The sequence below is a fragment of the Panthera leo genome, chromosome B1 (genome assembly GCF_018350215.1).
Source record: "Panthera leo isolate Ple1 chromosome B1, P.leo_Ple1_pat1.1, whole genome shotgun sequence".
NCBI lineage: Eukaryota > Metazoa > Chordata > Mammalia > Carnivora > Felidae > Panthera > Panthera leo.
In genome coordinates this window covers 138,876,217-138,892,751 of record NC_056682.1, presented here as the reverse complement: position 1 = coordinate 138,892,751, position 16,535 = coordinate 138,876,217, and the positions used below count along the sequence as shown (strand labels likewise).

At 35.6% G+C, this 16,535-nt stretch overlaps 1 protein-coding gene across 4 annotated transcripts in view; it reads left to right on the top strand.

Annotated features, from left to right (window-relative positions):
- CFAP299 (cilia and flagella associated protein 299) overlaps nt 1-16,535 on the top strand; it is a 615,622-nt gene that overhangs the window by 577,510 nt on the left and 21,577 nt on the right. For 3 of the 4 annotated variants that reach the window (XM_042936098.1, XM_042936099.1, XM_042936100.1), the window contains exon 5: nt 7,112-7,241. In XM_042936098.1, the coding sequence (XP_042792032.1) occupies nt 7,112-7,241 (130 nt within the window). Of the gene's footprint in view, nt 1-7,111; nt 7,242-16,535 lie in introns of those variants that run through there. The other variant, XR_006201860.1, reaches the window with a different exon arrangement.

Sequence of the window (16,535 nt, the reverse complement as noted above, 5' to 3'; positions counted from 1 at the left end):
CTAAATATATTCTAATGCAATTTTTAAAATCTTTAATAACATTGTGCATTTTGTGTTTTCATAATTTCTATAACTATGTCCCTTCCATTCATTCAAAGGAAGGTAGTGAACAAAACTAGGCCAAAAAAGGTATTCTGGACAATGACTTTGAAATTTACTCCCCCTGGTGGTCCAAAGCTCTGTTGCCCTGTGAGGTCATTAGAATATTTTCTCTGGTATCAACAATTATCATGCAAAATAAATGACAAACAGGTAATTGTTTCCAAAAATATACATGAGGTCCCCTTATCACTTCATTATCACAGTTTACTTGTATAAGTTGTGTATAAGTACACTCATACCTGTATACTAGAATACCCAATTTCCAATATACTTATCATAAGGAGTAAATGGAAAATTGTTCTTTTATTCCAAAAGCTTAAATAATTTTACATACGTTACCTCAGAATTTCTTCTATCTATTATGGATACACTATATTTGTTCTGTATTTTTAAGTTGTGAACACTGACTGAGACATAAATCAAAATAATGTGTAAGAACTCACCGAATCAAAAGAGGCTTTTATAATCATAACATTGTAAAGAGTCTTTGAAATATGCAGTTCAACTTCTGACTTCAGATGAGAGAAAATTGAAATCATTGCATCAGGGTTCAGATTTCCTAAGTACTGGGTCAGTGTTCTAGATCAATTCTCTTAATTTCCTTTTAAAATAATTTTTTTCTTGCTTCATCTTTGTTTTAATTCTGTAATAACTGAAATTAATATTATTAATTGGGTCATAAATAATAATAGTAGAGATGGGTATATATGATTTATTTAATCCATAAACATTTATTGAGTGCCACTTAATAATATAGAAAGTACATTTGGGTGGCTCAGTATGTTAAGTGTCTGACTTCGGCTCAGGTCATGATTTTGCGGTTCCTGAGTTTGAACTCCATGTCAGGCTCTGTGCTGACAGCTCAGAGCCTGGAACCTGCTTCGTATTCTGGGTCTCCCTCTCTCTCTGCCCCTCCCCCACTCGCACCCTGTCTCTGTCTCTCTCTCTCTCAAAAATAAATAAACATTAAAAAAATCTTTAAAAAGATAGAAAGAGTACAGCAAAGATAAATAAGTTTGGAAGGTGAGAGAGTAAAATTCAGTTTTTGATATGTTGAGATTGAGAAGTCTATGGTTTATCCCAGCAAATACAATTAAGCAGGTAATGTGGGTTAGCAACTCAGATGGGAAAACCGAGATGGAGCAGAGGGTGGGGTAAATTGGCATAAGGGAGGTGGGTTTAATTATAAGTATTAGGAGAAAAATGTGACAGCCTGGAGAAAATCTGAGTTTGGAGAAATTTTTAAATCTCTTTTCTCTTCTTCCCTTTCTCTTATTCCTCTTCTTTCTACTTCTTTTCTTTTCTTCTCTTTTCTATTATTTTCTTTTTTTCTTCCTTTCTTTCTTTCCTTCCTTCTTTCTTTTCTTTTCTTGTTTAGTTGGGATCATTAGCGTGTGTTTGTTGGTTCTGGGGAAAAATTTATGATGAACTGAATTTGATTATATCAGAAAAATTTTAGATAATTATTTGAAGTAACTAAAGAGGCATTAAGGGATGGAATTTAGAATATAGATGGATATGATTTTTTCTTTGCACCTATTCCTCCGAGTTGAATGGAAGGAGGTAGGGGACAATGTCAATATAAACAAATTTGCTACTGATGGAACAGGATATTGATTATGTTTCCATTGATGTTCTTTATTTTTCTAGTGAAGTAAGAGATAACTCATCTTCTGAGAATAAGGAAGAAAGTGGAGGAATAGGAGACAGGAACAATATAATGAATGATAGAGAAAGATAACTAGAGACATGTAAAAAAATTGCTCTGCAGCACCTGAAATCCAACTGGGGCTAGAAATTTGGAATTTAGAATTACATCAGTGATAGAGTTGTTTCAGCAAGAGTTGTCAGAAGACCATATGGAGAAACAGAGAAGACAAACATTTGAATCAATTTTGAGCTGGTATTTTTCAATATAAATAGGGTCAATTGAGCAATAAAGTTGTGATTATTGGCAAGTGAATCATGAATAAGTAAAGAAATTAGTTGTTGTAAATTAGGATAAAAAGAGTGAGCCAAGGAACTCAAGGCTTCAATGAGGTAAAAATAGCATTGTAGATTAAGTAACAAAGAATAATAATAGACAATAAAAATTCAATAAGAGTTAGGAGTTATGACAACATTTAGAGTGTGGATCTGGATATAGGTGTCTTAAAGGGAGTGGAATTAAGTTTGAGATATACATTAACCCATTCTTCATTGACAAGTACTTTGCCACTTAAAAATAATTCAGGAATAATATATAATTGGATTAGTGACATCAGCAAGATAGCAGAGTAAGAAACTCTGAACCCTCTCTCCCCTTGCAAATAGATTCAGCAACAATTTGTGAAAAATCCAGGAACTAATAAAATGCCCTGCACCCCAGAAAAATGCAAAACCAGACTGACCAAACCCAGTAGAGAGGTTTGGGATACCCTCTACCAGAATTCTTACTGTTGACACAGCACCTTATGATCAAAAAGAAACTCCTAATTCTCAGTTTCTCCCAAGGGAGGAAGGAGTCAGTTTGTATATCCAAACCCCCAACTTTTCTGAGAGGGCTCTCCAGAGGACTGACTTCTATCTTGCCAGTGTTTGAGCTCAAGACCAGCACAGCCTATCTACCTAGGGAAGAAGGGAGGCAGTGACTTGGGCTAGTAAGCACCATAGAATAATGCCCCACTGCTCATTACAGGGCAAGCAGACAAAACCCATAGCTGCCTGCTTCTCTCTGGGGAAAGAAATGTTGGAAGAGGACTCTAGAAGTTGTAGCCTGGCTTCTTGGTAAAAGTTTTCTCCTGTATGAGGCCAGTCCATGAAGATTTGGAGAGGTGCCTGCTTTGTTTAACATATAGGCATCAATGGAGAGAGTCAAAGAAAATCAAGAGTCAAGCAAAGATGTTCCAAAAAATAAAAATAAGAAGGAAAATAAATCTCCAGAAACTGACCCTAAAGAAATGGAGTAACACAATTTGCCTGCAAGAAAATTCAAAATAATTGTCATAAAGATGCTCACTAGGGTCAAGAGAACAATGCATGAACAAAGTGAGAAATTCAACAAAGAGATAGAAAATATTAAAAAGTACGATACAGAAACCATGGAGCTAAAGAACATATTAATTGTACCAAAAAAAAAGAAAAAAAAGTCCATTTGACTTCTACAAGTCCTCTTCCAACATTTCCTTTCCCAGAAAGAAGCAGGCAGCTGTGGGTTGTGTCTGCTTGCCCAACATTACACTAGATCAAAGAGAAGAAAGGATCAGTGAACTCAAAGATCATTGGAAATAATTAAGTCAGAGGATTAAAAAGAAAACAGAATATAAAAGAATGAAGAAAGCTTTAGGGTGTTTGTGGATACCATCAAGGGACCAATATATAAATTTTTGGATTCCCAGAAGAAGAGAGAGATAAAAGATCTGAAAATTTATTCAAGATATAATGGCTGAAAACTTTCTAAATCTGGAGAAGGAAATGGACATCCAGATCCAAAAAGCTGAAAGAATGCCAATTAGAGAAATCCAAATAAATCCATATCAAGACACATTATAATCAGATCGTCAAAAGTCAAAGAGAATTTCGAAAGAAGCAAGAGAAACATGACTTGTCACCTCCAAGAAACCCCCTTTCCCATAAACAATCAGCACATTTTCAGCAGAAGCCCCATAGGCCAGAAGGGGGGGGGGGGCGGGTGGGGAAGATATATTCACAGTGCAGAAAGAAAAAAAAAAAAAGCTACCTAGTAAAGCATACTCAGAAAATCTGTCATTCAAAATGAAGGGAGACAAAGATTTATCCAGAGAAAAGCTGAGAGAGTTCATCACTCTGCTTACAAGAAATGCTAAAGGGAGTCCTTCGGGTTGAAATGAAAGGATGCTAAACAAAATACGAAAGCATGAGAAAGTAGGAAACTACTTTATGTGATACATAAACAAATACAGAGTACTATACTACTGTCATGGTGGTGGGCAAATCACTCCTAATTCTACTATAAAAGTTAAAAGTTAAAATAGAACTAAAAATAACATTAAAAGGTAACACATTATGAATAGATGTAAACCATGACAACAATAATACAAAGTTCATGAAGGGGAGAGGTTAAAATGTAGATTTTATGTATGTGATTGAACTTAAGTTATTATCAGTTTAAAATTGACTATTACAACTATAAGATATTATGTGAACCCCAAGGTAACTACAAAATAATACTTATAGAAGATACACAAAAGGGAAAAAAAGGTATTCAAACCGCATCAATAAAAAAAATCAACAGAACACAAAGGAAGACAGCAAGAGAGAAGACAGGCAAAAGACTCTAAGACCATCAGAAAACAATTAATAAAATGACACAAGTAATTTTTTCCTATTGATAATTTAAGTGTAAATGGATTAAAATGTCAGTAAAAAGACATAGAGTGGCTGAATGCATCTAAAAACAAAAACAAACAAACAAAAACTCAACTATATGCTGTCCAAAAGAAACTATTCAAAGATGTGGCAACTTCCTAAATGTGTATACACAGATCAATGTATAAAGAAAATGTAAGTGCACCTGGGTGGCTCAGTCGGTTAAGAGTCTGAATTCAGCTCAGGTCATGATCTCCCGGTTTGTGAGCCCGAGCCCTGCGTCGGGCTCTGTGCTGACAGCTCAGAGCCTGGAGCCTGCTTCGGATTCTGTGTCTTGCTCTCTCTCTGCCCCTCCCCTGCTCACACTCTGTCTCTCTCTGTCTCAAAAATAAATAAAACATTAAAAAAAATTTTTTAAAAAGAAAATGTGGTCTATACATACAATGGAATATTTATTCAGCCTTAAAAAAAGAAGGAAATTCTTCTTTACAATATATGATAACCGTGAGATCATGACCTCAGCTGAAAGTAAGAGTTGGAGGCTTAACTAACTAAGCCACCTCCAAATTAAGTTTTTGTATAAAAAACATATATATATACATATATATATATTACACACATATATGTATTATATACATATACATACATATGCATATACATATATATGTAATATATATATAAAATCTAAATATATTACATATATATATATATATATATATATATATATATAATCTGCCTGGACTTTAATAAGGCTTTTAATTTGAGATCAGAGCAAGAAGATAGGAATGTGTGATATAAATGATGCCACTCTAAGCACAGCTATGACTCAAGCATTTTACTGGGATTATCCATATCTATATGTCTCATAAATAATTATTTAGAAAGACATATATGAGATTTCAAATCACACCCATGTCCCCTATTCCAATTTAGCAATCTTTTAACTGAATAGCCAGTTAGGTGGAGGTCAAATTATCTTAATTATGGATTAAACAGAATTTGAGAATGTAGCCTGGGTGCATAGTCAGATTGGCTCCTAATACCTTCACCACTGTATTGAATTTATCACCAGTGCTGTAGGCTGCTACCTTAATATCAACCTATTGAGGGCTGAGCCTGCCATGATAAACTTCACTTTTGAAGGGTAGGTAAACTAAGGATGTAGAAAGTCATGGATACTCAACATCTTTCCTCTATTTACCGATCAAATAGTCATTCTTGCTCTCTTGGGGAGGACAGACAGCACACAAAGATAGTTAGAAAACCACTTTTCCTAACTCTGTGCTTCAGAAAGGGCAAGTATTCCTGTGTCTTGGCCATAGAAAAAGTAGTAGGGGAAGAGAGAAAATGGTTCTAATTACTATGCAATCAATCATATAAATATATGATCGATGTAGTGAGTCCTTTCTAAGTAGTGAAAAATTTGAGGGTAAACATTACATTTTCAGGTGATAGCACAAAAATTAATGCCTCAGAAAACATTCAGAGTGCGTTTAATCAATGAGTAAAGGGAATAATAAAGGGCAAAACAACACAGATACAGGATAATATTAGACATATGAGAAACAAGTTAACATTTGAACATACTAACATACTGTTAGAATTGTGTTAATAGGAATAAGATCTGTGAAATTAATATATTGAGAATTCTTACAACTCATCTTAAGTAACATTAATTTTTGACAAATAGGTATAAAGCAAGACATAAAAAAAAAAAAGTGGGAGGTTTCCATAGATCAGGCACAAAAAATAGGAATAGGATAAAATGTATGCAATGTTGAGCAGTAGAAAGAACACACATGTGCTTTGAAACACATATCTGGGTTGAAATATTAGTCCTATGATGTATTCGTTACAGGGCTTCAGCCATGCCAGCTGACCTCCTAGTCTATTTGCCTTGTCTGTGAAATGAGAGCAGCTTCATATGGGTGTTATGATAGAATACATCACATCATGTCTGGCCTATGGTAACCTCTCAAACTCGCAGAGTTTCCTCGCTCCCTGGGAAACATATTATTAAAAAATAAAGCCTGAAAGAAATGAATTAATTTGTTTTGAATGAAAAGAGGTGACTTAGCCTGCCTTTCCTTCCAGTAAACAGTCTCTTAATACCCTGAATACTCTTAAGACCCTGAAGAATCTGAGCTGGAAGAAGTAGATTCAGAATGCGTCAATTTTCTCCACGACTTCCTAGGGAATATAATACTGGAATAGGAACCTAATGCCTAGAGTGTCCAAATGAGGATATTACACAAAATAGTCATAAATATGTATTCAAATAATTTGAGAATAGCCCAGCCTAATCTTTTCTGCAAGAATTTTATCTTTTTAATTTATTTATTTTTGAGAGAGAGAGTGTAAGCAGGGGAGGGGCAGATGGAGAGGAAGAGAGAATCCTAGGCAGGCTCCACACTGTCAGTGCAGAGCCCGATGTGGAGCTCAATCCCACAAACTGTGAGAACATAGCCTGAGCCAAGATCAAGAGTCAGATGCTTAACCAACTGAGCTACCAGGCCCCCCTCTTCTGCAAGAATTTTAATGACACATGTGTCTTCCATGGCTATACAAACTATGATCAAGTTCATTTATCTTGAAACTGAATTGCCTCAAATATTTTCTCAAATATATTTGTCAATTTATTGTATCATACATATACATTTCTAATAGATATTTATTTTTCTAGCTTTTACAACTGGGATAGTCATATTGCTGTTTGGAATTCAACTCCCAATTATCAAGTGATTGCTGATAATCTAGAAGGCTTACTTTTCAAATACAAAAGAGACAGAAAAATTCTCAATGTGGATCCAAAGGTAAGACTGCTTTTACATTTATATATCTCTCCAAATTTTGTTGCATTTCTTCCATTATTAAAAAATCTATTAAATTTTTGACATTCTTCAGTATTTGAATCTAGAAATAAAAGACTATGTTGAAATGTAGAGCATGCATTATTCTTAAAGAAAAAAACCCTTCAAATTTAATAAATTTTCAAAACTCAATAAGGAAGAGTTTGAGAGAATTTAAATAGAATTCACAAGTGAGAATGCTTCTTTGTGCCTACCAGCAAAATTAGATCAGGGAGCCAGTGAGCAATGCATTTGTGTGCTCTGATCCTAGGGATGTCCAGTACTTTTTGCTCTAAATGGATAGATGAATCATTTACAGAAGGGAGACTCTCACCTCACAAATGTTCCCAGAATTTTAACGTCCCTTTTTGTATGTGACTAACACTGAAAACAGTATTGCCCTTAGTGTATTTCTAAGTGGTAACTTAGAAAATATATTTTATTTGAATATTTTAAAGACATGTCCCATGGTATTTTGAATTTGTTCAAGGAAAAATATTTATATATTTTCAAAGACTGTTTGCATCATACTTTTAATCATGGCTCGTCATATGTTTGGAGGTGAAGGTTAAAACTTAAAGTCATTTGTGCTTGAGTTGCTTAGGCATTTTGTTTGTAACTTCTGGAAAACATGTTATTCACATGACAGCATCAGTCTAAAATCCAAGTCAAGAAAAATAATCCTTCATAGTGAAAGAAATAGGAATTGTATGATATGCCTAGGATAAGGGCAAGGGTGGACCAAAGGAAAGTGGGAGTCTGGTTCTAAAAACTTTTCCAAGACTTCTTAGAAATTTAAAATTGAAAAAACAAAATTATTTTTGTTTCATATCTACTTAGTGTAAGTTCTTGCTCATAAAAATTGCCCAATAACTCAAAGAATGCTAAAAAAAATTGCTCAAAGAATGAATAAATGAAATTTTGTAGTAAGAAATGGATTGTTGTCTGCAATCAGATATAGCTCCAAATATCAGAAACCCCAACACAGTGACTTAAACAGAATAGAAGCTTCTTTCTCTCTTAAGTGTGAGTGTAGATAGTGTGACTCCAAATCTAAAATGGCAGCTCCACAGTCTATAGGCAAAGGTGGACCTCATCCTCATGGGCCAAAACAGAAATCCAGCCAAAACAACCACATCCCAGACAGAATTCATGGAAGGAGTTTAAAGGTACAAAGGACATCCCCCCTTCCCCACCCCCCCCCACAGTACCTTTTAAGGAAGTTTTCCAAAAGCTACTTCACAAAGGGTCACTTATGTTCCATGGCAAGAGCTTAGTCACATGGCCATATCTATCTGCATGGAAGGCTGGGAAATGGAATCTTTATTCGGGTGGTCAAACACTTAGCTGAAATCAGAAGTTCTGGAAAAGGGAGAAAAGAGGTTTGGGTAGACAGCTAGCATTTCTGATACAACACTATCTCCTTCAAGAGAACACTTCTCTTGTGGTGCCTGGCTGTCTCAATAGGAGGAGCATAAAACATTTGATCTTCGGGTTGTGAGTTCAGACCCCACATGGGATATAGGGATTACTTAAATAAATAAAAGTAAAAAAAAAAAAGAACACTACTCCTTTTTTTCTTTTCCCCTTTGGTCTCAGGTTTCTCATTAGTAAAATGAAGGACTGAACTTGAAAATCATTGGGGCCATATTTAGTATGAATTTATGAATACCAACACATCTTCTCTCTAGTGGTGACCCTTTCCTTATCACAAATGAGTGTCAAAATTGAGGCAAAGTACAGGAAACTTAATAAATTACATCTGCAGAGACTTTGAGAGGGCTAAAGATATAAAATTATTAACAGCTTCATTAAGATGTGTGAAGTAAATTTTTGAATCAGTTTCGAATGATATCACACTTAAACTACTTTAAACTTTAAGGCTCTGTTTTAACTAACAGCATATATATACTTCAAGAATGTATGTCATGAATTATAGTTTTTATAGTCTTTGTGGAATCATTATTGAATACAAATTGTTATTTGAACATGGTTTAAATAACTTAACTAAAACACTCATTTCCTAAATAATTAATCATGATACTTCAAAGATTTAGTCAGCAATACATGAAATACAACATTTTCCTCTTTGGGGGAGGAAGGTTTTGATTATAATTTGACTATAATTCAAAAGATTCATGATGAGTCTGAAGGAAAGGTATTTCCAAATCCTGGAGAAAGAACAAGGGTTTAGTTAATTAGTGATGAGAAGAAGGAATTACTAAAAGAATTAATTATAAAAAAATTATTGGTGGGACACCTGATAATATTTAGATACTTATATGTATTTAATTTTTATATTGATTTTATCTCTTTGAAGATAAAAATTAATAGATGACCTAATGGAAAAGAATGCTGGTTTCAGCATCAATAAGCAAAATTCTATGCCTTACTTTACTGTTAACTGACTGACTGACCTTGAGAAATTCACTTAACTTCTCAGGATTTTCTAGTTCATAATGGAAGATGTGAGTGTTGTTGTTGCTGTTCCCTGATCTCTAGGGTCCCTCTACAGCCCCAGTTCTTGGAGATTCTGACTCCACTGGTCCCAGACATACATATTTTCACAGGCAGCCAGTGAGATTCTGCTACAGATGATCTATGAACCACAATTTGAGAAAAGCTTCTCCATAAAAAGACAATAATCTCAAGAGATCTAACACTCCTGTTTTCAAACATAAGCGTTCTCAAATATATTTTGATTTTTATGGATTAGATATGAAATTATCATGTACCTCTCCTATGTGCACCCATACAGTATCTGTTGTAGACACGCCTACAGGAGAATCAAAAAATAAGTTGTCAAGTTTTTTTAAATTACAAATGCACAATGATAAGATTCATTTTTATACTCAACATTGTTATGAATAATTTTATTTGAAATTCTTGCTAAAATAAACACCATAACTTATAACTCCAAAATGTGCTCTAAAATATTGTAAGAACAATACAACTCAACTCTCCTTTTCCTTTCCTTCAGATGATCTCTTTGCAATATTTTATGCTTAAAATTTTTAAAGGTCAAGATAAATGAAAGGTGGAAATTGTGATAAACAGGATGTCTTTGCACAAGACAGATGTAGACTCATTAATTCTGAAAAGTGGTTCCCACGAAACATAGTTGTTTGTGAACGGTAACAGTGGAAAAAAGAAAATTGTGCAGATCTTAGAACAAGTAATATGAGTTCATTGGTTAAGAAATTCCAAATGCAATAAGAGTTTGGTTGCATTGAAAACAGGACCACTGGCTTTAACTTCCCTGCAGCTGTATAACATCTGGAACAAATAAAGTTAGTTTCTATTTTTGAGTGAAGAATGCTTGTCTGAGTGATTCACACCCACCAAAATGTTTCCAGCGTATTATCTTTAGAAGGATTGAGTGGAAGCACTTTGCACTCACTCCCTACATTATCTGGACAAATGAAAAAAAAATAGGCATTTTTGTTTTCCTTTTAGGAAGCATCAACCATGAGAGAGTTTCCTTGAGTCTTAGAATAACCTAGGTGGTCTAAAACCTTCCTGATCTACTAATTGGAGAGACAGATTGTATAAAACAATTAAAAATAAGAAAAATCTTCCTTGGGGTGCCTGGGTGGCTCAGTCGGTTGAGCTTCCGACTTCGGCTCAGGTCATGATCTCACGGTCTGTGAGTTCGAGCCCCGCGTCGGGCTCTGTGCTGACAGCTCAGAGCCTGGAGCCTGCTTCGGATTCTGTGTCTCCCTCTCTCTCTGACCCTCCCCCGTTCATGCTCTGTCTCTCTCTGTCTCAAAAATAAATAAACATTTAAAAAAAAAAAGAAAAGAAAAATCTTCATAATGTCACCAGCTTTTCTCCTCTCCCCTCTTCCATTCACTAAATGTGAGAGCCCATCACCGGGAAAAATGCCTGGTTAATAGACACTTAATAAGTATTCATGGAATAAATGGTTGAATGATTCCTTCCAAACACACAAAAATAATCCTACGCTAATTAAAAGTTGGGAAGCAGATTATGTCTCTGATACTTGAGATAGCAATGATAACCAGAATGGGAATAGCCACCTCATTCCATATTAATCCAGATAAGCTGGGAAAACACAACTGCAGGAGTTTGTCAGCAGAAACAGCTCTTGCAACCGTAGTTTTAGGTTTTGTAAAGGTTATACAGAAATTTTAATTTTGGTATGTGTTTTCAAGTTTTCTTGTGCAAACCCAGGAATATATAATTTAAACTATCTCAAATTAAGACTGTTGAATTAAAACATGTTTTTAATTTATGAGTAAATTGACTCAAACACGTTTAATTACTTACTCAAAGTCACATAGTTCATTATTAGCAGAAACTAATAATGGAGCTTAAATGTAAATACTATGAGACACCATAGGGGATCTAAAGATGAGCAAGAGTTCAACCCTTGCCCTTTATTAAGCTTATAATATTTTTAGGGAAGCAGACATATGTAAAATAATACATGCTTTTAAAAAATATAAGCATAAGGCAGAAAGTGATATCTTGCAAAAAGAGAAATACTCTGGGAATTCCACGGAAGAAGAGATGATTATTGATCCGGGGTAGGAGCCGGTAGAGAGGGCATGATAGAGGACAGGGTTGGGGATGGTTAGATGATAATAGAGGAGGTAATCTTTTAATTGGACTTGAAGAATGATTAGGAGTTGAACTCAGAGATGGTGAGGCAGGCAATACCAGGAGTGACCCCAGTTAGCAAAGGTAAGGTTGATGGGGGTAAAACAGACAGAGGAAAACCTCACTGGTTCGATTTGACTGATGTATTGGCTTGAAGAAGGATTGTCATGGGAATGAAGCATAGAAAGACTTGAATGCAGTGCTGATGAGAATCTCAGACTGGACTTGATAGGAAATGAGGATACATCAAAGCTCTTATAGGAAAATAACAGGATGAAAGTTATGTTTTAAAGGGAGGAGAGGGTGTACATTAGGACAGACTAAGGAGGACAAACTAAAAAGAAGGTGCCAGCATAACAATAATCCAGGTGAAACCCAAGAGGCCTAGAGTAGGGGTCCTGCTGTGGTTAGTAAGTTTCTAAGTTGAACTTTTTAGTATTGCAACTTCCTGATCATTCAGGCAAAGAAAAAACTTAGAGAATGCATATGTTTGGAAAAAGTAGTTGAGAAGTCTCACTTCACCCCAACCTTCAGGAAAGAGAGAGAATATGAGCTAGTGCTGGACGAGTATAGAGAAAAATGTGAGCTTAATGAACATTGGTAAGTCTGTTGCCTTTTCAATTTTCCTTCCATCCTCCTTTTTTCTAATGTATTTATTAATTTTGAGAGAAGAGAATGTGCAGGGGAGGGCCAGAGAAAAGAAGAGAGAGAGAATCCCAAGCAAGCTCTGTGCTGTCAGCACAGAGCCTGATGCAGGGCTTGATCTCACAAACCACGAGACCATGACCTGAGCCAAAATCAAGAGTCAGATGCTTATGCAACTGAGCCACCCAGGCATCCCTTCCATTCATCCTCCTTTTCCTAATCTGATGTTTACTGAGTAACTGCTGGGCACTGTGAGATTCAAAAATGAATCAGAAAGGTGGGTTTCTTGCCCTTAAAAAGCTTACAGGTTCATTGATGAGTAGGTGGGAAAATATAATATGCACAGAAATGGCAACCTAACAAATGAGCTGAGAGGGACAGAAAAAGTTCTAAGGAGTTGAGAGGAGGCACAATTTACTTTGGCTCTAAGGCATTCAAGAATGAGTTAATGAAAGAGATAGCATCTGAAATGGATCTTAAGGGATGGGTATGGTGAGGACGTGAGGATTGGAATAGAAGAGATATTCTGATAGGAGAGAGCCTCATATACATGGGTGGGGAGGGACCAGGCATGGGCTGCATGAGAAGGGAGAGGAGCCCCTTTGGGTTAAAGAGGAGTTGTGAGCATGCACCAGCTGTCAGAATCACCAAGGAAATTTTAGAATACATAACATCTGATCTCACCTCCAAAGATTCTAATTTAACTGGTCCAAGTGGAAGGCTTGGGCATCTCTACCTTTCAGAAGCTCCCCAGATGATTCTAATGTGCAACCAGGGTTGAGATCAAGGTGCAGGAAGGAGAGTAATAGAGAAAATCTGAGAGAAAATGGAACTCTAAGTAGAAGCCAAATCCAATAGGGGTTTTTTTTGGAGGGGGGGAGTTGTTGTTTGTTTGTTTGTTTGTCATTTTACACGGTTCAGTGAGAATCTGTACCATTTGAGTCATGACTTAGAATCAGAATTTCTGAGTATGAAAATGATTAAACAATTTTTAAAGGAGGGGATGTTATTCTTCTGCGGGCTAAATTCCCTTGGTGTGCAAAAGAAAATCAGTATGAAAAATATGAAATTTCATAGGACAGAGTCTCCTTTAATTATTTTTGCTTAATGTGTAATAAAGTACACTTGAGTGTAGTCACTTGCTAAATGGCTGGTAAACAATCAAACAAACAAAAAACATGTTAAGATATCTTAGAAATGTGTGGCTTCTATTTGATGTAGGATATTGGCGAAACAAAAGACATTGTTGTAGAATAAACCTTTCTGGATCCATCCTGAGTGTCACAGAACTTGAAAGGCACGTGCAATGCAGACTGTACATTGACTTAGCAGAATGTATTTATTTTCTCTTTTTACATCAATACTCCTCACTGTACAACAGGACACCCCTAATCCAGACCTGTCCTTTTGAAAACTGTAATTGCTCAAACATAAAAATGTGCTACTTTGGAATGCAAACTATTATCGTAAGTGCTCCTCATCAGTGTCCAACCCCACAATGGCTTCATTAGGAGCGATTTCTGTCAATTCATTAAAGGATTTCCCCTTTCCCTTTCCGCACACTGACCAATCAGAGCCCTAGACTGCACCCCAAATGATTCAAACTGAACTGATCTGTGGGAAGGTTCAGGAATCCTTACTTTTAAATGTTTCCTCAGGTGATCCTACAGATTAGCTGGATTCCATATCCATTGTTCTTTTATTAGTAAATTAGTAATACTTCATGAGCTGTTGGTTTCACCTTACTGTATGTCCATAAAGTAATCAAACTTTGCTCCTCTAAAACAAGTTTTAATTCAACAGTCTTAATTTTAAGTAGCCTAAATTACACATTCCTGAGACTGCAGACTAGAAAGTATAGACCATATACCAAAGACTTCCGGATAACCTCCACAGTAATATGACTGACCACACTAGATGCTTCCATGGATAAACTGCTGCCATCACTATCTCATCAAGAATCACTTTGTCAGGTAGGTTTGTTCAGAAACTCAAATGAATCAATATGTGCTACAGAAACTCATAAAGCATAAACTGAAACATGGGGCAGGAACATTTCTGGTCACTTTACCGTTGTATCTCCAGTGCTAGCATATGGTAGATGCTCAGTAAACATCTGTGGAATGAATAAATTGAATATTAAATATTTGCTAAAGAAATGAATAGTAGGGCCAAAAATAATCCTGGAAACTTTTGAGGTTAACTTTAAAATATTTTAGGATCTTAGGCACTAGAAACATATGTAGAGCTAATCTATTTTTAGCAATTACCAGAGTAATTGACTCTGGTGCTTTTCCCTCCTTGGTAGGTGAATTAAACCTGGGGGCTCTTCGCTGAACTTTGGAGTGGTGACATTGGGTGTCAGAGCAGTGGTGATATGTTACCACCATGATATGTCCATGGGTGAACGAGAAAAATATTTTTATTATTTTTATTATTTTTTTAAAGTAAATGTATGGTCATCGTGGTATGTTAATTCAGATTAAAAAAAGACATTCTACTTTTTCTATGAGCAAAATAATATCTATATGAACAAAGTTTAAGATTAAAAATAACTCCTACCAGTAAAAACATATTTTTGTTTGGTCAATCTAGAGGAAGATTATAGTGGTATTTTATCACAGCTCTGCTCTGTTCTGTTCCTCCCAGCAACACCCACCCAAGTGTTTGCTGCTGTTAGTAAGAAAGGTGTTAATTGCCTCCTTAATGCTCCCTCCCAGTTCACTGACTGCATTAAAATGAGAGGGAGCCTGTCACAGGATTGAAATTCTTCCTCTCAAAATGGAGGCCCATAACATTTCTACAGGCTGTCTGCAAATGATTCGAATTTAATCTCTTGAGGCTCCACCCTCCTAGTGAAGGTTCACAATTTTACAATCTTTTACAGAGTTCAGATATATTTCCTGTTGGACATTTAAGGAAAACAAACAAACAAACAAACAACCCATACTGAATAGAATATGTTTAAGCAAAGGTATGGTTTCCTCAAAGTCTCCAACAGTGTTCCCTCAAACCCCACGTAAACTTGAATTAATAGAGCAAGGGACACTGAATTACCAACACCACTCTTCTGGCTCCTAGATTTTCCTCCGGGGCCTCTTGTAAATGTTCCTTTTTAACTGTGGCACAGGCACAGTTATTAAGTAAAGCTGAGGCCTTGCCAACTTTCTGGTTTTGCTGCCCAAATTACTGAATGTTTGGTTGATTATAGCCCTAAAACACCCACATACTAAGAAGCTTTTAAACATTTTCTCCCCTGGGCAATCACCTGGTATACCTGAACTGAAAGTCTACCACATATAAATTAAGTATTTACTCAACAAACTGCTGCTAAAATCAATGGCCTTGAGGAATACATTAAAAATTACATAACAGAGCTTAGCTTTTATGAATTAGAACTCCTAAAACTTAAATGCTATGCCCTCCTCTTGACCTGAAAAACTGATTTTAATTTTATATGCAGTATTACAGAACAACCCCCAGAGATAAGCACATTGTTGTTAAGTGTCCAATGTATGAACTCATATATGAAGTGTAGGACAAGAAAGGTGAGCTGGAGGAAAGAAAAAGGTTAAATATAAAATTTTGAATTATTGTTTGTATATTAGTGCTTAGTAATAAAAGTATAAATGATAACACTTCCAAGTTGAATATCTTCAGTGAAAAGAACATATCCCAATAAAACATACATGACAAAGAAAAAAATGCTGCTTTAAGCTTCGAACTAGAATGGCAGCCTAATCAAACATTATACCAAAGGTATAATAAGACCAGCAAGGAAGTGAGAAAGGAGAAATTTGAACAAGAGAGGTTTAGTCCCAATTCACGCTCACTTTTTTGCAAAATTTATTGTCACAAATTAGAATGAGAAGCCTTAGAAAGAGTGGAAGGTTAGGTTCCTGGCTGAATGAAATGAATAAATAAGAACAAAAGAATTGTTTCCTCCATGATTTCAAAGACCTGATAGTTAATGACAAAGAAACAGACACC